Here is a 24,599-nt window from a genome sequence, read left to right as displayed (position 1 = left end):
ATGATCTGTTGAACTCTTCAGGCTTGGGAGAATTGTTCAGGTTTGCATAATTCTGGCAGAGGAAGAGGGCATTAGCTCTGAAGTCAGAGGACTTGGGCCTGAGTAACTTTGGGTATGGTTGAAGGGCTTACCCAAAGAACCTCCTGCCACCCAGGGACCATCTAGTGCACCCTGTCATTTTATGTAGGGCTCCCTTACGTGGCCCCTGAGGTCCCATCTAGCGTGAGATCCATGAGCCTTTGAACTCAAAAAACTTTGAGCAATTTAGTCAAAACCAGATTGTTTTTAATGCAGTGAACTGCCCAAGAGCATATAAACTCTGTACATTTCCTACAGAAGAAACAAATCCAAACACAATAGAAAATGACACCAAAATATTGTACATACAGTACTGAAACTTACGAACTTAGTAATGATACTATTAAAACCTTATGCACGTAGCATCCAATAACCAATAAATGGTGAGGGCTTGACAATAAAACAATGAACATAATGCTTTATGCAGAAAAATTTTCACAAGAATCCATTTTTTTAAATATTTAAAAACCAGTGTCAGCATCACTAAAAATATCACTAAACACTCCAGCAGCTGTCATTTTGGCTGCTTTACTTTCAAGGAGAAGCGCTTGGTCCCCCAGTTTGGAAGATCGTGGGGGGGGACCTCAGGAGTCCGCCTGTCCTCAGCGCTGGCCATGCCAATACTTGACCAAATGGTAAACAAGATGTTCTGAAAAGAGTAACTTGGGGATAACATGCTCTACCTGTTAATATGCCTTGGAAACTCTTGAGCACAGGTTGGATGTACACAGGGGCAGATAAGCATTTGATTGGATGATGCTGGGTTTAAGAGAGGTATTGCCCTCCTCATTTCTCTCCAGCTTTTACCATGCTGCCACTGACTAGAGATGGCACAGCTGATGGCAGTGATTATTAGTAATGCAGAAAGTTTAGTATAGTGAGAGCTGTGTTAGCTGGCACCAGAAAGAATACCCAGGATCTGTCTTCAGTCTGCCTAATGGGGAGAGCTGTCGGCTGCAGCGAGGTGGCACCATCGCGCAGAGTGCTAGACCTGGGGACTAGAAGACCTGAGTCCATATCCAGCCCCAGACAGTTACTAGCTGTGTGAACTGGGGAAGTCATTTACCCTTTGTCTGCCTTAGTTTCCTCATCTCTAAAATGGGGCATAATACCAGCACCTACCTCTCCCAGGCTTGAGACTCAAATGAGATAATATTTGTAACTCATTTTGCAACTCTAAAGGTGTTATTTCAGTGCTATAGTTAGCTGTTCTCAGCATCTCTTGTGAACCTTCTAAAAATGCAAGGTTTATGCTAGGTCCAATTATCTTAGTGACAGTTAACTTTCCCCAGATCCTTTAGGCAGGGAAAAAGTAGAAATCTCCAAGAGTCCATGAGAAAGGACAGTACTTGAGAAAATGGGGTTGATTAGCAATGGCACATACTCCAGGTGATTCTCTTTTGAAAATAACCAGGCCCAGAAGCAGAGATCTGAAGTTACCTCTCTGGGCCACTTAACTAATAGGAGAATCCTAGAGGCTGAATCTGTGGTTTTCATCATTAAAACTTGAGTGTCTATAGATTGAAAGCACGGTGAGAGAAAAGTTTTGAGTTTGGGGGAAATCACAAGCTAATGGATTAAATGGGAGTTTTAGCAACTCGGCCTAGCCTCTAGTTCTCCTTAATGACCCTTAATGATTCTTTAATCCATCCCCACCCCTTCACCCCCAGCCTGCCCCTGCCAGAGAGGACCTTCATTTTTGACCAGTGCACTGATCTCTCTCATCTCTCAATTGCCATCATTTCCAACAGCGTTTGCTGTTCTTGGGCAAATCCTTAGATTTTTCTATACTTTCATTCCAATTCCCATTTGCTCCAGTGGGATTTCTTTTAGACTTTGCCACATTTTTTCTGCAGCTGGGTGTGTGAGTCTCTGCCAATGGGCCAAACTGGTTAAGTTGTTAAAGTTTCTTGAAGGTGAAGGGTCTTTCTTCACCTCCAATCCACGTTCTTAAAAAATAATTGGTTGATTCCTCAGGGCTGTCTGCTTTGAGAGGAAAAGGCAAGGAGAAAAAACAAGTCACTTACTTTTTTAGTGGTACTGCGGGTTCAAATTAGGTTTTAAACCTGGTACCTGGCAAACAAGAGAAATGCTCATTGAATTGGGAAGGGGCGGGGAGGGATCAATCCATGTGGATTTTAAAGGTCATTTTGGCGTTTGTAAAATGGAAGAATAGGAACACACAATGTTTTCTCATCCATGTGGGTCCAAAGGGAGCAGGGCCAGGTCTGTGATTGCACTGGTATAGGAAGTCCCCAATGTGGAAGCTCCCCCTACCAAGGCAAGTCCACCAAGAGGCCAAATGTCACCTAGTCAGTATGTACCAGAGGCTGGGATTTGAACCCAGGCTTTGTGGGCAGCCCCTCCCTCGTGTGTGTGCCAGTCTATAGATTCTGAATGCACAATACCCTATCTGGCCAGATGGGTAGAAATGAACATTTCCATTGAAATTGGCCTGTCTTAGACTTTTAAATAACTTCAATTCACATAAAGGCCCGAATTGAAATCAATTCTAAGCTTTGTTCATTCTGAAAGTGGGAAGAGAAGCTAGGGGAACTTTGGGGTTTTAGAGGCAAGTAGGGAGACTTGCCAGTTGTATGAAGGTAGACAATAATAATGATCAATAATTAGCATTTTTATGGCGCTTTAAGGTTTGCAAAATACCGTCCAGTGTTGTTATTTGATTCTCACAGCAACCCTGGGAGATAGGTGTTATTACTATCCCTCTTTTACAGATGAGTCAACTGAGGCAGATTGAGGTTAAGAGACTTGTCCAAGGTCACACAGCGATAAATATTTGAGGGCAGATTTTCAAACCTGGGCCTCCTGACTCCCAAGTCCAACATCCACCGTGCCGCCTAGCAGCCTCTCTCTGCTTCTACTCTCTAGGTCTCAGTTTCCTTCGCTGTAAAACAAGGGAGTTGGTCTTGGTGACCAACTTGGTTATCTCGAAGGTCCCTTCTAGCTCTGACAGAATAGGATTCTGTAAGTGGAATCAGTGTGACAGATACCTGGGGGTACATGAACCCCACACTGTATTCCATTCCATCTAATGGGCTGTGTGGAAACTGACAGAAAGTGGACGAAAACTTTTTAATGAGACCACAGTATCAGCTAGAAGAAATAACAACCCCATGCACATACTTTTAATAGATTAACATGGGAAAGTACAGTTTGCCAGCCTTTTGTAATCAATACTCAGTAGCACAAGTCAGAGCACCACATACAGTCAGTCACATTGGCACAGATGAAACCAAGAAATTGGGGGAGGGGAGTATCAGTAGCAAATTGGCAACCTGACCTTCATTGCTGAGTGAACGGTGACTTGATTTTCTTGCTCAGAGGGGCAGTTCTCTCTAGTCCCCTGAACACATTCCAGAGAAAGAGCAGGAGCCTCCTGTCCGGGCCCCCAGACCTTTAGCTTGGTTAGCCAGTGGGAGGTTTGGGACAGGGGTTATTTCCCGAAGGCATTTCCACTATACCATCTCCTCTTGCCCCATATCTGCTACAGAAAGCCCATTGCTTGGTCATTACAGTCATCATCTCTTTTTAATGCCTGCGAGGATGGTCCCATAACTTGGGGAAGGTGCTTTCTGGCTGCCTCCCATAGAGCACATGAACTTACTTGTAGTATGCTCCTGGAGTCAGCCTCAGCCCTTTCTGGGAAGTGAATGGTTATTGGCTATGTGCTTTTTGGAAGCGCCTATTCCTTGGTATGTTGCACTTCATTTGCATGCAAAAAGCTACTATTTGATACTGTACATTTCGGGCTGCGTTGAAACAAATGCAAATGGACTGCACCTCCAAAGCCAACTGAGACACGGTGGAAAGAGCTCTAGATTTGGGGGCAGAAGACCCAGGTTCAAATCCCAGCTCTGCCACTTCCTAGCTGGGGGTTGTCAGGCAAATGACATCCCACATTCTCTGGGCCTTTTCCCTCATTTGTTAACGGACACACTTGGACCAGATGTTCTCTAATGACCCTTCATACTCTGAATGCTATTTTCTCTTTCCCACTGGTTTTATGGAGCTCATGAATTTTCAAAGAAAACTGTCTCATAGAGAATTTCAATCATCTTGTTTGGGATGCTTTCTGACTGGCAGAGGGTTCGTGACCAAACAACATTGATGTGACCCCACATGAGATCCTGGGTCCTAGATCTAGCACTGAAAGTGACCTCTGAGCTCATCTACAAATGAGGGACGTGAAACTCAGTGTCCAGTCACAGAGCCAGAAAGTGGCAGAGCTGAGCCATGGGCTTGGGGTCTTTGATTCCAAAGCCTCTGACGCTTTCCGCTTTTAGCTGCCCTCGGAAGTCAAGGTTCAGGAATGCACAGAGGGGGTGATTGTCACCAGTAGAGAATGTTGGGGGCCCTTTTGTCGAAAGAAGGCCTGGAGTCCCTTAATGTATCTGTTCCCACAATGTTCCCACAATGTTCCCGACAGCCAGCCTTGCCTAACTGGACAGCTCTTAACTTCCCTGAGCCTTCATTTCTCTAGCTAAAAAAAAAAAAGTCATCCCCATCTTGTTGCCCCATAAAGGAGGAAGGCATTAAGGGCTCATGTGATCACAGGATATTTAGTAATACTGGGGTGGTCCAACTTCTCATTCTAGCCCTGTATTGGACTGACTGAGGCGAGGACAGAAGATAGACTAGCACCTTTCAGCACAGATGTGAGAGATGAGGGCTAATGGCTGGAGCACCGAGTGGCATGAAGTCCATAAGAAAGACAGGCCTGTTCCAGTGGGCTCCAACTAGGCTAGGCATTCTCCACCTTTGTCGTGTCATGGGCCCCTCGGACAATCTGGCGAAGCCTGTGGAGCCCTTCTCAAAATCATCATCTTAGATGCGTAAAATAAAATATGTAGGATTACAAAGGAAACCAATTATACTGAAATGCAGTCGGCAAAATATTCAAAAAAAGCAAGTTCATGGACCCCAGGTCAAACGATCGCTAAGCTTCCTTCCAGCTCTAAAGTAAAGTCTGTACAGTTTAGGATTCTAAGCAAACGTACTATCTCTTTCTCAGCAGGGCCTCTAGCTTGGTACAGCGGTCAGCCCTATGGCGACCTCTGGAAAGCCAAGGTTACGAGCGGATTGGATGCCAGTGGAACCATGGTGCCAAGAATGCCTTATTGGGCTCTGGGAGCCCTCCAGTAGAGGCTTGCTCTCCTAGGATTCCTCGGCACGGCCTTTGTGACTTGACTTTTGGGAGGGGAGTACTAATATGCGCCAGGGCATGGGAGACATCACCTAACCTGGGATTGGGGGTAGTAGATGCTTTAGCAGAACCACTGGCAGAAAAGGCAGCATGGTAGGGTGGAGAGGGGACTGGATTGGGAATTGGAAGAGCTGGGTTCAAATCTCGATTCAGCTGCCTCCCCGAAGGACCTTCTCCCATTCAGGGCCTCTGTTTGCATGCCTTTAAGGTGAGGGAGGTGGGACTAGTGGATCTTCATCTACCTCCTCTCCTGTGCTTCCAGTCTATAAGAGAGGGAAGGGGAAAATCTGCCCAGGTAGGGGAGAGTGGGCTTTTCTCTCCCTTCCTGGAGGTGACATACAGAAGCTGTGAGTCCACAGTCTTCTGAGGCTGTCATTTGGCTTCAGGCTTTTTGAAGGACCAAGAAATTTAACTTTGGCCAGTAGTCAGAGGGAACCATCACCATAACGGTTGAGCTTTGCTCCTGAAGCTGCCTTGGCCAGAGGGCTCTGGGTGTGCCCCAAACCACTGGGGCCATCCATTCCATGGGGCTTCAGCTTCCCTGGAGCTTGGCCCAGCAGCTGGAAGCTTTGATGAAAGCCCAGCTCCAGAAGCTCCATCCCACAGCCATGCATGCTGTGAAGGCTGGCTGGGAGGCCTTGGCCTTCTCTTTGCTCAGCTCTCGGCAGCTGGGGACAAGAGGCTTGCCAGGGAAGCTGAATGCATCAGTACTCCAAGGTATTAGGATAGGGTAAACAGCTTTAGCGTCCACACACTGCACCAAGGGCTAGGGAGAGGCTGATTATAAGGAAAGAAGGCAATGAATGGAAACTACCGAGCCGTCCTAATGGCAGAGCTCCCGGGGAAGCTTTGAAAAGGTCAAAGAAAGGACTGGCAAGTTACTGCTCAGTTTATCAATGTTTATATGCTAACCCCTGGGGAGTAAACAAAAGTGTTTACATGGTGGGAGCTCTAGGGCTAATGGTAGGTCTGAAACTTGTTCCTTAGGAAAAGAACAAGGTTAGGATTGAAAAATTGTCCTGAAAGCCCACAGTTCAGAGCAATCATTTCTTGGTCCTCATTAAACCTGTTTGTAAAGTCTAAGAACACAGGGTGCATACATGTGTGTGTGTGCAGGCGTGTGCGCATGTGTGCAAGTGGGGAAACGTGTTGTGAGGGGAAGGAAAATGTGTTGGGGAAGAGGGAAACATGTTGGGGAGGGAAACAGTTTTTTGGGGGGAAGGTTGAGCATCTGACACTTGTTGCCCTGAATCTGCTCTGAACTTATCTTTTAGCTCCTGTATCAACTAGACTGGGAGTCCAAGGTCCTGGGTTCAAATCCTGCATCTGATATGTGACTTGGGTAGGCAAATCTATTCTCTTTTCAAGGCTTCAGTTTCCTCAGCTTTGATGAGAGGTAGGGATAGTGTGTGTGTGGACAGGATGACATCTGTGATCCTTTGTAGCTGGGATATGGTGTTATCCTATTTCTTGGGCCTGTGGTGGGATAAGGCTGAAATCCTCCCCTGCTGAGCAGCTGCAGGTTGGTGAGAGCACTGTCTCTTTTGGGGGGAAGGATTTGAGCTGGGGTTAGACTTGGGGGCTTGAGGCTGAGGAAGGAAAATGGGCTGGGGGAGGTTTCCCACAGTGCTTCAGTTCCCTAGCCTTTTTAGCATGTGAAGATCTCTCAGAAATTGGAAGGTCCTGCCTGGTCTGAGGGTTGCACTCAAGAGCTCAGCCAATTTGGGGTGGGGGTGGGGGGACAGGGAAGCTTGTGTCTACACAGAGGCTCCAAGCCATGCTCCAGCCTTGGTTGTGAATCTCGGTTCTTCTGGTGATCAGCCAGTTTCTGTACACAGCCTGCACCCATACATGTACTTCTACACACACACACACACACACACACACACACACACACACACACACACACACAGGCGCATGCAGCAGACATACTCAAATGCCCCTCCCACATCACAGTGCAGGGGCTTCCTGGGCTTCCCATAGCAGATGGAAAGAAGCCCAGTGTGGCATTAAGGCCCTCACTGATGGGGGATAAAGGGGAAAGAGATGAGGGCACATTGGCCTGGACCAGTGGCCAGTCACAACATGAAAGAAGGACTTGGAAAGCCCTGCAACATCGGCACATCAGGCATGGGATGGGATATTTCCAGATTGCGAGGGTTTGAATCCAATCATACTCCACCGTGGTGTCCTTTTGAACACTGGGCATCTCCAGATTTTGAACTCTGCCAGCCTCATAGGAAGGAGAGGTGATGGGGGCCTGAGAACAAAAGAACAAGACATACTTGAGTGAGCAAAGAAGGACTGAGCTGGGAAGCCAGAGCTTGCGTCTGACACAAGTTTATGGGTGAGTCGCATCACTTTGATGGGCCTCAATTTCCTCGTCATTACATGGGGCTATAAGGAAAGTGATTTGTAAAGAGAAGTCCCTCCCAGATGGGACACTTGGTGTTCTAAGACCCCTTCTAGGCCTGATATCACCCATCTTTTAGAGTCCATGTTCCAAGCTTTGTGATATTCTCAGGTCTACATGGAAGGTCCCTTCTGAATTTGACATTCTCTATTCTAAGGTCCTACTTAGCTCTACTTTTCTCCTAGCCTTATTCTGTGCATTGTTGTTGTTTGGTTGTGGCTGACTCTTTGTGACCTCGGGGACCATCACTTCCCAGTACTGTCCATGGTGTTTTCTTGGGAAAGATACTAGAGTGGTTTATCATTTCCTTTTCTCCAGTGGATTAAGGCAAACAGGTTAAATGACTTGCCCAAGGTCACATGGCTAGTAAGTGACTGAAGCCGGCTTTGTCTTCCTGACTCCAGGCCCAGCGCTCTATCCATTGAGGCACCTAGCTGCCTCATTCTCTGGTTTAGGGCATCCCCAACCCCTGTCTTCACTGTTTTAATTACCATCCAAATTGACAGTCCATGTTTGAAGATGTCTTCCAGCTGTGACATTCTATGGTTTCTATTAGATACAGATTTCCTTGTTGTTTTTTTTTTAAGTGAGGCAGTTGGGGTTAAGTGACTTGCCCAGGGTCACACAGCTAGTAAGTGTGAAGTGTTTGGTCTGAGGCTGGATTTGAACTCAGGTCCTCCTGACTCCAGGGCCAGTGCTGTATCTACTGCGCCACCTAGCTGCCCCTGGATTTCCCTGTTCTGAAGAGAGTTTTGAGAGCTGACATTGCACATTTTAAGGTACTGCCCAGATCTGACACTGTTCAAAGGCATGTCCTGGTTTTAACCTTCACTATTTTCTGTTCCCTCCTAGCTCTGTTATTCCCTCTTCAAAGGTTCCTCCCAGGTCTAACATGCTCTGTTCTAAGGGCCCTCTTAGCTCAGCTTTTCTCTTTTCTGTGGCCCATCCCTGCATCAACATAATCTGAGACATCCTTCAGCCTCAACATTCCTTCTTCTAAGGTCCCTCCCAGCACTGACGATCCACGTTCTAAAGTCAGTCTCTCTTTATCTGTGACATTTTCTGTTCTGAGGTTCCTCCCACCTCTGCCTTTCTCCTTCCTCCTACATTATCTGTTATAGGGAACCCCCAGCTCCAACATTCTCTGTTCTAAAGTCACTCATGGATGTGATATTCTCTGATCTAAGGTCTGTTCAAGCTCTGACATTCCTTGTTCTAAAGTAACTCCCAATTGGGCCATTCTCTCTTCTAAGCTCTCTCTGAGCTTTGATTTCCTCTGAGGTTCCATTCAGCCCTGACATGCTTTTTCATAAGGTCCTTTTCTCTTCTGAGGCCCCTCTCAGCCCTCAGAAGTCCACGGTCAATGATCCTTTCTAGTTCTGATTCTCTCTTTTCTAATGCCAGTTGTAAGGGACTCACCAGCCCTGGCCTTCTGTGATCTGTGGCCAGCTCTGACATTCTCTGTTCTAAGTCCCCTTCCAGCTTTGATATATTCTATACTAAGGTTCCCTTCAAGGGCAGCTAGATGGCGCAGTGGATGGAGTGCTGGGTCTGGAGTCAGGAAGACCTGAGACCAAATGTGATCTCGAGACATCTATGTGACCCTGGGCAAGTCACTTCACCCTGTTTGCTTCAGTTTCCTCATCTGTAAAAATGAGCTGGAGAAGGAAATGGCAAACCACTGTAGTATCTCTGTCAAGAAAACCCCAAACAGGATCACAAGGAGTTGGTAGTGAACAACAACAAATAGTAAGGTTCCCTTTTCTCTAAGGTGTGATATTTCTTCTCTATTCTGAACTTCTCAGCTCTGCCAGTCCATGTCCTAAGGTTCCCTCTCCAAGATGTGACATTATCTGTTCTAAGACCCCTTCCATTTGCCATCCTCTGATCCAAGGTCCCTTTAAGCTCTGGTATTCCCTGTTCTGAGGTCTCTTAGCTCCAAAATTCTGTTTTTATATACCTCCAAGCTGTGACAGTTCATAGCCTAAGGTCCCTCCCAGGTGTGACATTCTGTGTTCTACATTGCTTGCTTCTGATTTTCCTTTTCTAGCGCCCGTCCAGGCTCTAACCTTCTTTCTTATTAGGCAGCCCTAACCTGGACATTCTCTGTTCTAAGGCTCTTCCCAGCTCTGCTATTTCCTGTTGTAAGGTCTCTTCCTGGTCCAGCATCTCTTTTCTATGGTCCCTTTCATCTCCGATGGTTCATTCTCTAAGGCTTTTCTCAGCTCAGCCATTCTCTATTCCACATTTCTTCTGAGCACTTCCATTTTCCATTATACAGCCCTTTCCAGCTCTGCCATTGTCTCTTGTAAGGTCCTCCACTATGACAGTGTTCTAAGGTTCCTTACCCTTCTCCAGCTTAGCAGTGCCCGGAACATAGTAGGTGCTTAATAAAATGTGTGTTGACTGTGACGTCCTGTGTTCTAAGGACCCTGGGCTCTAAAAGACCATGGGATGTTTTCTCAGGTTTCTCTAAGACAGTCCACTTTCAGCTCTGACATTCTCTGTTCGAAGGTCCGTCCTGGCTCTGATTTTCCCTTGTCTAAGACCTCTTCTAGCTTAGACCTTCTCATTTCTACGGCATAGCCCTGTTCTGACATTTTCTGCTCTAAGCTGCTGTCTCCCACCCCCCAATCACAGATTCTTTGTCCAAACAGACCTTTCAGCTCTGCACTTCTTTGGTCCAGTCCCTTTCTGCATTAATTGTCTCATGTTCTAAGGCCCTCATAGCTGTGACCACTGTTTCAAAGCCCCTCCCAGTTAAAACATTCTCTGATCTAAGGTCCCTCCCAGCTGTGACCTTCTAAAGTTCCTTCCCAACTCTCACATATGCTCTTCCAAGGTCCCTCCAATGATATGCCATTTTCCATTCTAAGCTCCTCAACTTCCCCATGTCAGAGGCAGGAAGTGGCCTAATTGGTCATGAAGTTCCATTTCCTGCCTCCAGCCCTTTGCACGGGATGTCTCTCATGCCTGGTATGCTTTCCTTCCTCACTTCTTCCTTGAACCCTTGGCCCATGTAGAAGCTCAGCCTGGGGACCACGTACTTAAGATGCCTTTCCTGATTCCCCTCATTGTTAGTACCTACCCTTATGCACACACCAAATTACTGTGTATTTATTTTGTATATATCCTGTATTTATCAGGAAGCACATTGCAGGCCCCCAATAGAAGGTAAGGTCCTTTAGCATAATAGTATTAATAAATGTGGCATTTACTTCCTGAAGCACTCCTCCCTCTCCCCAAATCCTGGCCTTGATACTCTTGTCAGTTCTTTCATCCATCCTTAATCTAAGGTCCCTCCCAGCTGTGCCATTCTCTATTCTAAATCCTCTTCTGCCTGATTGTCTCTTTCCTAAAGTCTAAACCCAAGCCCTCACATTCCCTCTGGTCTGGATGTTCTCTGTTCCAAGTTCCCTTTCAGCTCTGACCGTCCATGTTCTAAGCTCCCTAGCTGGTGTGGCAGTCTATCTTCTGGCTCCGATGTTCACTTGTGTACCTACCTGGGTCCCTTCAAGCTCTGCATGCCCTGTTCTATGGTCCTTGCCAGCTCCAACATTCTCCAGCTTGGAGTTCTTCTCTGGCAGCCTATGACTAGGGTTCCTTCTAGCTGTGAAACGTCTCAGCTCTCTTCTAAGGTCCCTCTCACTTCTGATGTTCTCGATTCTACAGTGTCTGCCAGATTGGACGTTCCCTGTTCCAAAGTCTCTCCAGCTCCAACATCCAACATTCTCTAGTCTAAGGCCCCTCCTAGCATCCTCTGTTCTTAGCTCTGACAGTCCATGTTTTAAGGGCCCTTCCAGAAGAGCCATTCTCTGTTCTAAGGCCTGTCCTAGCTCCGACATCCTCTGTACTAAAACCCCTTCCAGCTCGGAAATTTTGTTCTGAGTACCCTCTTCATCCCTGACATTCGATATTCTAATGTCTCTTCATCTATTTTAACATCCCTTCTGGCCTCAAGATTTTCTGTTTTAAAGTACTTCCCATATGGGAATTCTGTGTTCTAAGGTTCCCCCTTGATGTGACATTCTCTGTTCTAAGGTCTCTCCCAGTTATGGCATTCTCGGTTCTAAGGTGCCTCCTGGCTCTGACATTCTTAAGTTCTAATGGCTCTATAGGCTTTGACATCTATTCTAAGGTCCTTCTTGGTTCTGACATTCTCTGTTCCAAGGGCTCTTCTCGTTCTGCTTTTCTTTTTCTAAGGCTTGTTCTAGCTTCAACATTTTTGATTCTAGGGACCTAGATTCTGTTCCAAGACCCTGCCCATCTCTGCCATTCTCTGTTCTATGGTTCTTTCCACTGGCATTTTCTTGTTCTCAGGTCCCTCCCTGCTCTGCCATTCTCTGTTCTCAAGTTCCTTCCAGCTCCTCCAATCTGATCCTAGCATTTGTCAGAAAGCTGCTACCCTTAGCTCTCTGGCAGACCTGTTACTAGAATTACATCTTTCCCTGCTGGATTATACTGGGTTTATTTATTTGGGAGTGCTGTGAGAAGAAAGCTGTTTACTTCTTCATTAAGAAAAGGCTTTCCAATGAGCCCGCCACTAGTTAACACGTTAGCAGCATTTGCTCAGGGGAAGGGGGGAGGGTGTTCTTTGTGAGGGGGTGGAAGTACGGTATTAACTGATATAATGGGGTCAGAGAAAGCGACCTTGATCATTTCAGGTGGAGGCCCTCGCTGTCCTAGGATGAGTCTACCTGGCCCGGGAAGGGCAAGTCAGAGGTGGCATTTGACTGCCAAGCCAGTGCTCTTTTCTCCTCTACCTTGCCACCTCTCCTGTTGAGCGGCTGCCACGTGGTCTTTTCAGTCTATGACACTGGTAAGAGCAGACACGAAAGCCACCTTGCCAGTTTGTTATAAGGTCAGGAATATAGCTCCCACACCTACTAGCTGTGGGACACTGGGCAAGTCACCTTTCTAAGCCTCAGTTTCCCCATCTGTGAAATGGGTATAATGACAGTGTTTGTAGGAGGAATACACTAGGTAAAACACAAACCACTATACAGCTGTTGAGTTCTTTTTATTAACTAAACCCTTAGCTAAGGGCTCACTTTGATGATGTTGCTATGGAATTCATTGCTCCCTCACTCTAAGCCTGGATACTGTTTGTCCTGTGACTTGGAACCGATTCAAGATGAGAAGTATGGTATGAGTGGAGGGGCTGTGGGCATCCTTCGAAGCATCTCCTTCATGAAATGACCTATAGAATGATTATGCAAATGACATTAGGGAAATGACTTTAACCCCAGGTTCACTGGGCTGAGGACTTTCTCCTCCTCCAGCACTCCCCAGTACTGACCTAGTGGACACAAGCAGGAGATGGGAAAAGTGCTATGTCTCCATTTCAATGGTAAGCGATGATGAGCTTTCCGGGAAATCTAAAATGTGGAGAAAGGAAACAGGTGAGATGCACAGCCATGCAGTGGGTTGGTCCAAGTCGGGCCACGCTGTTAGAATGAGATGGTTATGAAGGAAGAAAGCAAATCAAATGCAAATGGCACTGCTCCGGGGACTTCCTCCAGAACAGTAAGTGAAGATGGACACGTGAACACAGCTCTCCCCATGAACCGTGTGGACATATGTGCCTGGCTCTCCCCCTGTACAGTACAGACAAGTGAGCCTAATTCTTGCCCTATAAAATACAGTCATGTGAGCCTCGCCGTCCCCGAGAGTGGGGACAGGTAGGCACGGCTTTCCCTCTGTATGGAAGCATAGCGCCTACCTCACAGGGTCGTGGAGAAGATCAACTGACTTAATATTTGTAAGGCACACAGCAGGCACTTAATAGTGCTCATTTACTTCCTTTCTATACATTGGGAGCTCCTCGAGGGCAGTGCCTGCCTTCTGTCTTTCTCTGTATCCCCAGTTCTTAGCACTGTGCCTGGCTCATAGTAGGCACTTAATAGACGCGGACTGACTGCCTGACCATACAGAAGGGACATGTGAGCCTAGCTTTCACCTAGTCAAGAGTGGACCTGTCAGTGTAGTTCTCCCCACAGAGTGTGGCCATTCTCTGTTGAGAGGGCTGGGGGCAGCTTTTGATTGGGTTCAGGGACCGAGGCTTTCTCCAAGAGGACCTGGTTAGCTAGGACTCTGAGGAGGATGGGTCCGTGTCAGAGGAACTGGCAGAGACAATACACCTATGTGACCCTTTCACTTTGTCGCTGTTTCCCTGTCCAGAGCCGGTTACAGCAGGACAGACCTGTGCCCTGTGTTTTGAGGGGTTTGTGGAGGGAGGCAGGAGACGTGTGCATGTACAACCTCTTTCCCCATAGAAGCGGCAAGGCTGCCTGAGGGCAGAAGCACACAGCGGGGTACCTGGATTTATCCACAGCTTTCTGAATACAGGTCTGAGGTCAGAACTGAGAGCGGACTTTTCCAGCCTAAGACTGGTCATGGTGGAATCCCTGGTAAAAGCCCACTGCAGAAGCCAACCTGCCCATCCGTCACTGGTGGTGGCAGGAACTTGGGTGATTGGCCCTCCTTGTATTCCCTGTTCCCCAGCCTATTCACTCCCCTACCTCCCCCCAAGCATGTCTTGTCATGTGGGCATCTACTGACAAGCAATCGTAGGCCTCACTCTGGTCTTAAACCCGATTTTGGAAAATAGGATGGCCTGTCTTCTGACAAATATGATGCACTGGCCTGGTTCATCCTTAGCTCATTTTTCTTCCCTCATTCCATCCTGGGAAGCAGCAGATTTAGCCCCCGCCCAGCCATAGCCCCAAAGAGGTCAGGGGGCAGGAAGGCCTCCCGACTCATTCTCCACCTGAACCTCTCTCACCTAGAACACGTGTGTACTCCCTCACAGAGGAGCATACATTGAACTTAGAGGCTCACAGATCAGAACCTGAGAGCTCAGAGGAGGAAAAGGGGGGGGGGGAGGGGACCCAAGGTCACACTGCCAGGCTCCAAACCAAGCAGTGTGATGCCTGACGCCTGACTTCCCATTCCAGCTTGGTTACTTACTAGTCTAAGTCATCTAGTCACATTGAGCCTCAGTTTCTCCTTCCATAAAAATGCAAGGGGTTTTGCCTAACAGACTTCTAAAGTCCCTTCCAGCTCAAGAGCCTATAGATTACTTCCTTGTGTATTTAAGACCTCTTCACCCCTTGGTGATACTTACCTAAAGACTGGCTGAGCTTGGCTGGGCCATCCGCCCCACCCAGTGGCAGGCCCCTTGCTGGGCTTGATCTGCTGCAGTTATCTGATCTTCTCTACCTGCTCCTGGCTGCTTGTCAGCATCAGGCGCCATGTCATGTTGCTAATGGGATTTATCTGGAGCCTGGCAACTTCGACAGTATCTGGGCCTTATTATTCTCTGCGTGCCTCAGTCAAGGCCTTTGGTTATTACAGCACTTTAGGCATTAGTGTGTTTCTGCAGTGGGATGAGGTGACTAGAGTTGAACAAGCTGAAGCTTAGCATTTATGGGATCGTGCTTTGCTTTCCTTCTTCTGATGCAGATTATATACTAAATGGGGCCGCTGCATTCTGCAATGGTCTCTCAAATGAAATCTCTGATGATCCCAAGTCGAGCCATGGTATTAGAGCTGAAAGAAACCTTCGAGATTATTGAGGACAACAATTTTACAGAGGAGAATGCTGAGGCTGCTCAAGATAGGGCAACAGAAAAGTGCCATTCCTGGCCAAGCCACAGATGCCCTAGGAGGGTAAGTCAGTTTTGTCTCAGCAAAGGGCCTTGAGATCCTCAGGGGCAGAAAGCTAGATGGGCATGGGATGACTTCCCTAAGAAGACGAGCAAACGCTGATGTTGCCAGTTGAGGTGGCAGAATTTCCTGGGGCTCAGGCTACTGGGGGAATCTCATCTAGAGGCCAGGCTTTCCAGAACAGGTCAGTGATTTATCTGGTCACTAATGAAAGACAGCCTTGAATAGCAGAAAGAACACTGATTTGGGCTCACAGGATCCAAGTTCAATTCCTGACTAGATGTGTGACCTTGGGCCAGTCCCTTCCTCTTTCAGGGCCTCAGTTTTCTTCTTTATAAACTGGGGAGGTTGGACAATCTCTCAGGCCCCTTCCAGCTCTTGATCCTGCCTTCTGGTCCCAGGGTCGGCTTATCCCAGGGGGCTCTGAGGAAGGCAGCTACATTTTCCCTGCTGTCAAATGATTCAAGGGGCATGGTGCTAAATTCCTCCACTTGGTCAAAGGACTTCAGGGAGAAGAAAAAGAAGCAGCTCACGTTGAGACAGCCCTTTGGTTTTTTGGCTATTCAAAGAGGCAGAGTGTGAGTGCTGAGAAACACACTCCATCCTTCCCAGACTGTATTTCTTCTGGGGAAGGAATCTGACAGAAAGAGACAGAAATGGGATCCTGAAGAATTATGGCAGACTAGAAGAAGGACCACAGAAGCATTCCTCATTCATTTCTGTTGTCTGTTCTGTCCAGTCCAGGATCATGCAGGCATGTGGCCCTTATCAGGTGTCTGGGGCAATAAAAAATGTCATTCTGCTTTCTTATTTACATATACACTCAAAGCCAGGGACGTTTACCAAGAACTAGCTGTGTCATCTGGGGAAAATCACTTCCCTTCTCTTCATTATCCTTGTCTATAAAATGTATGTTGGACTAGATGATCTCTAAGGTTCCTCTTGACCTGAAATTCTCTGTCTCCTTTCATGTCTTCTCCCATCCCTGATCTTCTCCTTCATTTCCATGCCTTCAACTACTGTGACATTGTCACTGTCTCCTGTCCTGACTTTCCACTTTCCCTAGAGTTCCTTATTTCCAACTCCTTGGATCTGGACAACATGGACATGCCACCATCACCTCAAATGCCACACACATCCATGACTAAATTCATCGTTTTTTTCCTAAACTGGATACAATTCCCAGTCGGTGCAAACATGATTTGACCAGTTTTTTGGGCTAGAAACTCAAGCTCATACTTCTTCATTCTTTACAACCATTATGGCAACAGGTCCTGTTTCTTCCTTCAAAATGTCTCCTAGGTTTGGTCCTTCTCCATTCTCCTCAACTGGGCCCTCACTGCCACAAAGCAATCTTTTTATCTCTGCCTAATATCATCCTATCCCACTCCCCACAAAAGCTATTCCAAATCTTTTCTCTCCTCAAGCCTTCTATACTTCCTTCCCCCTCTAGCTACCCTCTCAGTAGAGGACCTGGCATCTGACTTTACAAAGAAAATGAAGGCCATTTACCATAAGCTCCCTCTTCTCCCCTTCTCTCCATCTCAAAGCCCTTTGGCATCATTCCCCACTATGTCCTTTCCTCCAGTGTCCGACAAGACTTGAACCCAAGCCCTCACCTATCTTCTCCAGCAGACTGTGCTCTCAATCATTCCTCTCTCTTCAGTCTCTCCCTATCTAATGGTTCCTTCCCTGTCACCTTGAAACATTTCTAAGTCTCCCCCATCCTCAAAGAGCTGTTTATTCTTGTCATCTTTACTTCCTCTCTTCTCACTCCTTAACCCTTTACATTTTGGCCTCTAACTTCATCAGTCAATAGAAACTGCTCGCTCTGAAGTTATTGGACTCAGAGTCAGAAGGACAAGTTCAAATCCTGCCCCCGATGCTTATTAGTTGTGTGACTTTGGGCAAGTCATTTAATGTCTTTCAGCCTCATGGATAAAATGGTGATAATAATAGTATCCACCTGACAGGGCTATGACGAGGATTAAATAAGGTAATGTATGTCAAGTGCTTTGCAAACCTTTAAGAGCTTTTTGAATGTTAGCTAATATTATAATTAGAGGCAGTATGGCATAGTGGATAGAGAGAGCTGGCCTAGAAGCTAGGAAGACCTTGGGTTCAAGTCCCATCTCTGACACATACTAGTTGAGTGATCCTGGGTAAGTCACTTAACCTTTTAGTGCCTAGGCAATTCTTTAAGACTGTAAGTTGCAGAGAAAGTACCGACCTGTATTGGTAGAAGGAGTTTCCTCATTCGGTGTTTCCTGAATCAATAAATCAGAGGTCCAGTCCCTATTCCAATTATTATTACCACCAGCGATCTCTTACTTGCCAAATCCAAAGCTCTTTTCTCATTCTTCATCCTTCTGAACCTCTCTACAGCCTCTGACACTGGTGACCACCCTTTGCACTGGCCATCTGCCAGGCCAGGAATGCACTCTGTCTTTATCTTGGCCTCACAAAATCTATCTCTTCCTTCAGGACTCAGCTCAAACACATGCCACCTTCTACATGAAGCCTTTCCTGATCCCTCCTTCCCTAAATACCTTCTGTTGAGTCACCACAGTCCCTGTATATATTATATGTCTTGTCCCCTTCCAAAGAATGTAAGCTCCTTGAGAATGGGGATTCTTTTTTTTTTTTGGTCTGTGTTCCCTATGCTTAGCATATAGTAGGTACTTAATAAATGCTTGCTGACTGATTCTGACTGTTAGCACCTCTTATTATCTCACACCTAAATTTCTGCAATAGCCTCTGAGTTAGCCTTATCTCCAGTCAGTCATCTCCCTGAACTAATTCATTCTGCCTTACACTATCAGACTAGAACGCTTCATCGTGTTTCTCTCCTTCCTAACCCACGGTAGCTCTCTACTGCCTTCCAAATAAAGCGAAACTCCTATGCCTAGTTTTTCTCACACTGTCGCCCTAACCTGGAATGAATGGTCTTCTTCCTTTCTACTTATCCAATCCTACTCATCCTTCAGGTAGCAACTCAGGTCCTACTTCCTCCACGATATCTTCTGTGAGTAGTGAAGCCCAGCCCACGCCAATGTCTCCTTGCCTTGGACTCTCATTACACTTAGGGGCAGCACCAAACAGTTAAGCCCTTCTATGTTCTCTGGCTCTTTCTGTGTGCTAGTTTTGTTTTCCCAATTATTCTGTAAGCCCCCTGAGGGCAGGATTGTGTCATCTTATAAGTTTTGGCCTCCTTCCTGACACTTCTACACCAGGAGCTCCAACTAGGCATTCCGTGAAAACGTGAATGATTAAAAATCAGCATTACACAATGACAGTGTTAGGGATGGAAGGGAACTCAGTGGCCACCTAGTGTAACCCAGATCAGAAAGGAATTCCTCATAACGTACTATGCTTGTATAACACAGAATGCTAGTGATCACTCAGACTCTACTTGAAGACTCCCAGTGAGAGGGATGCCACTTGGGAACAGCTCTACTTTTTTTCTGGCATTAAGCCTAGACTGACTTCTTTGCAATGTCCAGCCATTCACTGTTCCTGGTTCTGCCCTCTGGGGCCAAACAGAACCAAGTGAATCCCTTTTCCACATGAGAGCCCTTCAAATGCCTGAAGGCAGCTCTCGTGTTTCCCCCTGAGTCTCTTCTTCTCCAGCTTAAACATCCTCGTTTCCTTGGTTCCTTCAAGCACTCCTCATCTGACATAGAATGCAGCCCTTCTCTGGACATGCTCCAGCTTATCAATGTCCTTCAGAACCTGTGGGACCCAGATACCCCAATCCCTCTAACGAGGGCAGATGCCCAAGACTGGATTAGCTTCTTTTGATTGCCATGGTCCACTGGTGATGCCTGCTGACCTTTTAGTCTGTTAAACACTCCAGCTCATTTTCAGGCAAACTGTTATCTAACTCTTCCTGACCTGTACTTGTGACTTTGAGTTTTTGAACCCCAGTATGAGAGTTTACATTTAGCTCTACTGAATTCTGGCTGATCAGATCGGGCCCAGTGCTCTAGCCTGCCAAGATTCTTTTGGATGCCGACTCTGTCATCCAGTGTGTTAGCTCTCTGTGTCTTTATGCAAATCCTTGATAACGATGGTAAGCAGCAATGAGCCAAGCACAGATCCCAGTGGAGACCTACTGTCCAGATGACACTGAACTGTTTATGGCTCCTGGTCATTCAATGCATTCTGAGTCCTTCTGCTTATATGCCTGCCTCGTTGGCATCTCACCATCTTTTCCGTTTGAGAAACTTTATCAAATGCTTCACTAAAATCTAGGTAGACTCTGACACTTATTATCCACAGCATTCCTCTGAACCACTAATTTTTATAACCCTGTCAAAAAAGGAAATAAGGTTCTTCTAGCATGACCTATTCTTGATTAAGCCACTCTGGCTCTTTAGAATCATCTCTTCCCTTTCTAGATACTCAGTAATCATCTCATTAATGAAAAACCATAGAATTTTCCCAGGAAACAAGGTCAAGCTCATTAGCCTATAGTTTGAAGCCTCTGTTCGCTGTTAAAAAAAAATTGGGATATTTTCCTTCTTTAGGCCTAGGGTACCTCTCTTGTTCTCTATGATCTTTCAGATATCACCAACAGTGGCTTAGCAATGATAGGATTATAGATCTAGAGATGGGATGGCCATTACAGGCCATTGGATCTAACCCCTTCATTTTACATTTTACATTTACAGGAAGTTGTGGCCTGGAGAAGTTAGGTGGCTTATCCAAGGTCACACAAGAAGTAAGTAGCAGAGCGATTTGAACCCGGGTCTTTTGACTCTAGATTCAGCTTTCTTTCCATTCTATGACATCAGTGCAGGGACTGTGCTGCTATTTAGGGAGTGGATTCCAGAATTCCTTCTGTCTAATGAGGGTAATTGAAAAATGTAAGAGTAAGTTGGCTACAACCTGATTATTCACACTCCACACTGATGGAGGAAGGAGGAAGAGCGGGAGAGAGAAAATGCCTAAACGAGTGCAGGGATCTGGCTGCTGAATCTAATGCAGAGGGCAATGGCATTGGATTTACACTGCTCGCTAGGGGGCAATGTCTCGTAAGTTTCACACCCAGCCTTCCCTTTTGCTGAATGACGCCACATTGCCGCCATTCTCCCATCTTCTGCCCCTTGCAAGTGAGGAGACTTTATCCACTCCTGTCTGGGATCCAGAAGAACTGAGAGGCACAGAAGCTAAGATAATTTTTTTTTGGGGGGGGAACACTGATTTTTAATGGGGGCATTTGTTTTAGTGATGGGAAAGAGGCAACTTAATTTTCAAAACAAAACAAACTTCATTGACCTGCATTCTCAACAGAGAAAAGACTGATTTTCTCATTGTTTCCTATCCCAGGCCCAGCCTGGGTCTCTATTAGTTCAGACTGAACCTTAACAACAAGCTCCATACTGTGAAAAGTGAATCGTAGCAAACCCAAAGGCTTCTGAAAAGCCAGTGTTGATCTCTATGTTTTCAGAACCTCTCCTCCACATAGCAAGTGGACATTTTGCCAAGTAGGTTATTTTGGTGTGAAAACATATGGAGGGTAAGAAAGTTTTCTTAAAGTCTTTAGGTAGGGACATCTTTTCCATCTGTGCTCATGAGAGCAAGAGACTAAGATTTGGGGCAAGAAGGAAAGAAATTACAGAGTGAAAAGGGGTCATCCCCAGGCTCATGCAGGAATCCCTTACAGGTGGTCAACTTCCTTTGCTTGACAACACCATTGATAGTTAAAACATGAGCTCCCAACACAACTGAGCCTGTGTCTGGTAAGTTCTAGTTGGTAGGCACTCTTCCTCCTACCGGGTCCTAGAGCTGCCTCTTGGTAACTTCCATCCCTTGTTGCTAGTTCTGTCTTCTGGGGCCAATGACAGCTGACATCTACACAGCACGTTATAGTTTATTATTTCAGATGCCACCTCCTACAGGAAGCCTCCCCTGATCCCTTGTGTTCAAGTTCCAGTACTGGTATCTCTGTTTACAAGCTGTAGCTCCATTAGAAGACTGGCTTGTCCACTAGCCCCTTGAGGGGCGAGACTTTTTCATTTTTGTCTGTTTCTGATGTCTTGGATTGAGAGCTGGCTTGGGAGCCAGGGAGATCTCTGTACATGCTAACTGTATCACCTTGGGCACATCACAACCTCTAGGATACTCTTTAAGACGGGTTCAAAATCTTTTTTGGAGTCATGGACTGCTTTGGCAGTCTGCTGAAGTCTATGGACCTATTCTCAGAATAATGTTTTGCAATAATTTGAGTAAATTCTAAATTTCAGTTAGAAGTTAGTGAAAAGAAAGAGGCCATATTTTCTGATCCAAGCATATGGACTCCTTGAAATCTCTCCATAGACCCTGAGGGGGTCCATGGACTGCACGTTAAGAAACTGCAGTAACCTGCATTAGGAGAGGGACTTCCCTCACCTGGGAGTTCCCCATACCAGTGAAATCCCAGGTCCAGGCACCTGCCTTTCTCCTTTCACATAATAGACCCTCAGTGCAGGTTTGTGCTTGAATTAGATCAGTCCTTTCAGCTCTCTAACTTGTTCTAGTCTCGGTCCATTGGCCAGCTTTCTACCCTGGAACACCACCACCTCCCCCAGCTACGGCCCTTCCTGACGGATGATGAAGCATGCTGCCCACACTGGCGCAGAGAGCAGAATGACACATAGCTTTTTGGGATGCAGCCAATGTGGGAATTGTTTTTCTTGACGATGAATATTGGTTACAAGGTTTTGTCTTTCCTTTTTTTTTTTCCCTAGTAGAGGGAATGGGAGGGAGAGAAATTCAATTTTTGTTCATTGAAAAAATAACATTTCATAATAAAAAGAGCCCCTCATCCAGGTGAGTAAGAATTCCTGGCCCGGAGGAGATGCTGCTATCCTTCATTTCACTATCTCCTCCAGGGGAGAGAGTAGGTGTGGGCTGATCAATTTCTGATAGCTCTTTACAAGACTGGAGAGCAACCTTAAAGAAATTGTCCACGGTTCCACCTTCCCTTGCCAAAAGACAACATCTCAATCGGTTCAGGCAAAGGAGTCGGTGGTCCTGGGGTGAAATAAGCAATTTAGGCTAGGACCCCCTGGGCCAGCATTCTCTCGCCCCCTGGGCTGGCCTCACAGGGCTTTGTCTAAGAAAATTCAAGAAAGATCCAAAGGCTGCCTGTGACCTTGGGGTGATTGCCTGGAAAATGACCTGGAGAGACTTCTATACAACAAAGCTCTTCATCTAAACGGCCTCTTCACTTGTAGCAGAGCTCTTGTTTGCCAGCTGCCCCAGAGAAGTGGCAGTTCGCCCCATTCTCCGAAGGCCTCCTTGAGGAGGGGCAGGAGAGTGTTTCTGGAGAGGAGGTGCATCTGAAAAGCTTATGCAAACACAGCTTTCATCTCCCCAGATCTCTGCTCCAAACCTTCACTAGCCCCCTATGGCTTTGTATGGAAAGCACTTAATAAGCATAGTGCCTGGCACACAGTAAGCTTAAAAATGCTTTTTACTTGATTGATTCAAAATGTTTACTTGTCATTCAAAGGGCCCTTACAACCTGAGCCCAACTACCTTTTTAGCCTTCTCTCTCACTGCTCTCTAGTGTGGACCTGGGCAGCTGGGCCTTGCCCGTTCTTAGCCTGGGGTCTTCACTCATGCCAATCCCTGCCTCTCAGAATGGCCTCTTTCACTTTTTAGCCAGTCTGAATGTTGTTGCTGCTGTTACCGTTCAGTCGTTTCAGTCACGTCTGACTCTTTGTGCCCCTCCCCCCCCCGGACTTTCTTGGCAAAGATGCCGGAGTGGTTTGCCATTTCTTTCTCTTGCTCATTTTACAGATGAGGAAACTGAGGCAAACAGGGTTAAATGATTTGCACAAGGTCACACAGCCAGTAAGTGAGGTCAGATTTGAACTTAGGTCTTCCTAACTCCAGGTCTGGTGCTCTGTCTACTGCAGCACCATCTAGCTGTCCATCTCCTCTGTGAAGTTTCCCCAACCACCTCAGCCCATCCGTCAGTGACTTCTCTCTTTGGGCACTCCTACAGTATTAATCCTACTAAGTCTCAAGGTGGGAAGCTCATTCCTGGGCGCCCCCCCCCAAACCCCCCCCGCCAAAGCCACCTTTCCTCCTGACTTTCCTATTTCTGTCAAAGGCATCACCAATCTCTCAGTCACCCAGGTTCATGACCTGGGAGTCAGCCTCAGCTCTTCACCGAGACTCATGCCCTGTGGCCCATCCCCAAGCATCTTTCCAGTCCGTCTCTTTCTGCTCCCACCACAACTTGCTGTCTTTCGCCTACTTGAACTGGTTTCTCTTCATCCAGTCTTGCTTTGCCCTAATCTATCCTCCACTCAGCTACTAAGGTGATAATCCTAAAATAGAGATATGATTGATACACTCCCTTGCTCAGGAAACTTCAGTGGCTCCCCACCACCTTGAAGATGAAATACAAACTCCTCTGTTGGGCATTTAAAGGCCTTCACAGTCTGGCTCTTGCCTATCTTTTCAGGCTGCCTATACATTACCCCTCCTCATACTACATTTTATTATTTATTTACTTTAAGGCAATTGGGGTTAAGTGACTTGCCCAGGGTCACATAGCTAGTACGTGTCAGTGTTTGGTCTGAGGCCGGATTTAACTCTGGGTCCTCCTGACTTCAGGGCCAGTGCTCTATCCACTGTGCCACCTAGCTGCCCACTCCTACTACATTTTAGCCAAACTGCTCTACTTGCTGTTCTCTAACCTCGCTACTCAGTCTCCCCCTCTCTGTGCCTTTGCACAGGCTGTATGTCCTGCCTGAAATGCTCTCCCTCCTTATCTCTCTCTCTTGGAATCCCTAGCACTCTTCAAAGCTCAGCACTAGTGCCTGCTGCCCCCTTCAAGAAGCTCTTTCTGATTCCCTCAGTTGTCATAGGCCTCCACCCTGAAGTCACTTTGTATCCTAAATTGACTTTTCTGTGAGGTCAGGGATAGTCACTTTTGTACCTAGCATTGTGGCTGGCATACAGTAGGTGCTTAATAAATGCTTGTTGAGTGATAGGGCTCCTATCATGGTCATATGTGGTCTTTTGCTGTTGGCTGAATTTTCCCAGCTCATCTCACCACTTAAGAGTGTAAGCTCCTTAAGAGACTTGGACCTACGATTCCACTGGTACAAGGAACTCCTAGGTGAGAAAAGTCCCTCTACTAATGCAGGCCAGCTCCTTCTCTGCATCTCCATCTGAAGAGAGCTGCTGAAAGCCCTGACAGGCTAAGCCACACAG

The 24,599-nt window shown here is 46.7% G+C and overlaps 1 protein-coding gene across 3 annotated transcripts in view; it reads right to left on the bottom strand.

Moving 5' to 3' along the window:
* Positions 1-263: 263 nt before the first annotated feature.
* The window catches only part of ZDHHC15 (zDHHC palmitoyltransferase 15), a 75,612-nt gene continuing 51,276 nt past the window's right edge, over positions 264-24,599 (bottom strand). The window contains exons 11-12 of one of the 3 annotated variants that reach the window (XM_020964541.2): positions 13,015-13,093; positions 264-7,562 (exon numbers count right to left, since the gene is read on the bottom strand). In XM_020964541.2, the coding sequence (XP_020820200.1) occupies positions 13,047-13,093 (47 nt within the window). In that variant the 3' untranslated portion in view covers positions 264-7,562; positions 13,015-13,046. Of the gene's footprint in view, positions 7,563-12,719; positions 12,916-13,014; positions 13,094-24,599 lie in introns of those variants that run through there. The other 2 variants (XM_020964542.1, XM_020964543.2) reach the window with 2 other exon arrangements.

Source organism: Phascolarctos cinereus, unplaced genomic scaffold (assembly GCF_003287225.1).
Source record: "Phascolarctos cinereus isolate Bilbo 61053 unplaced genomic scaffold, phaCin_HiC Scaffold_8;HRSCAF=390, whole genome shotgun sequence".
NCBI lineage: Eukaryota > Metazoa > Chordata > Mammalia > Diprotodontia > Phascolarctidae > Phascolarctos > Phascolarctos cinereus.
This window is presented reverse-complemented; position numbering and strand designations above follow the sequence as displayed.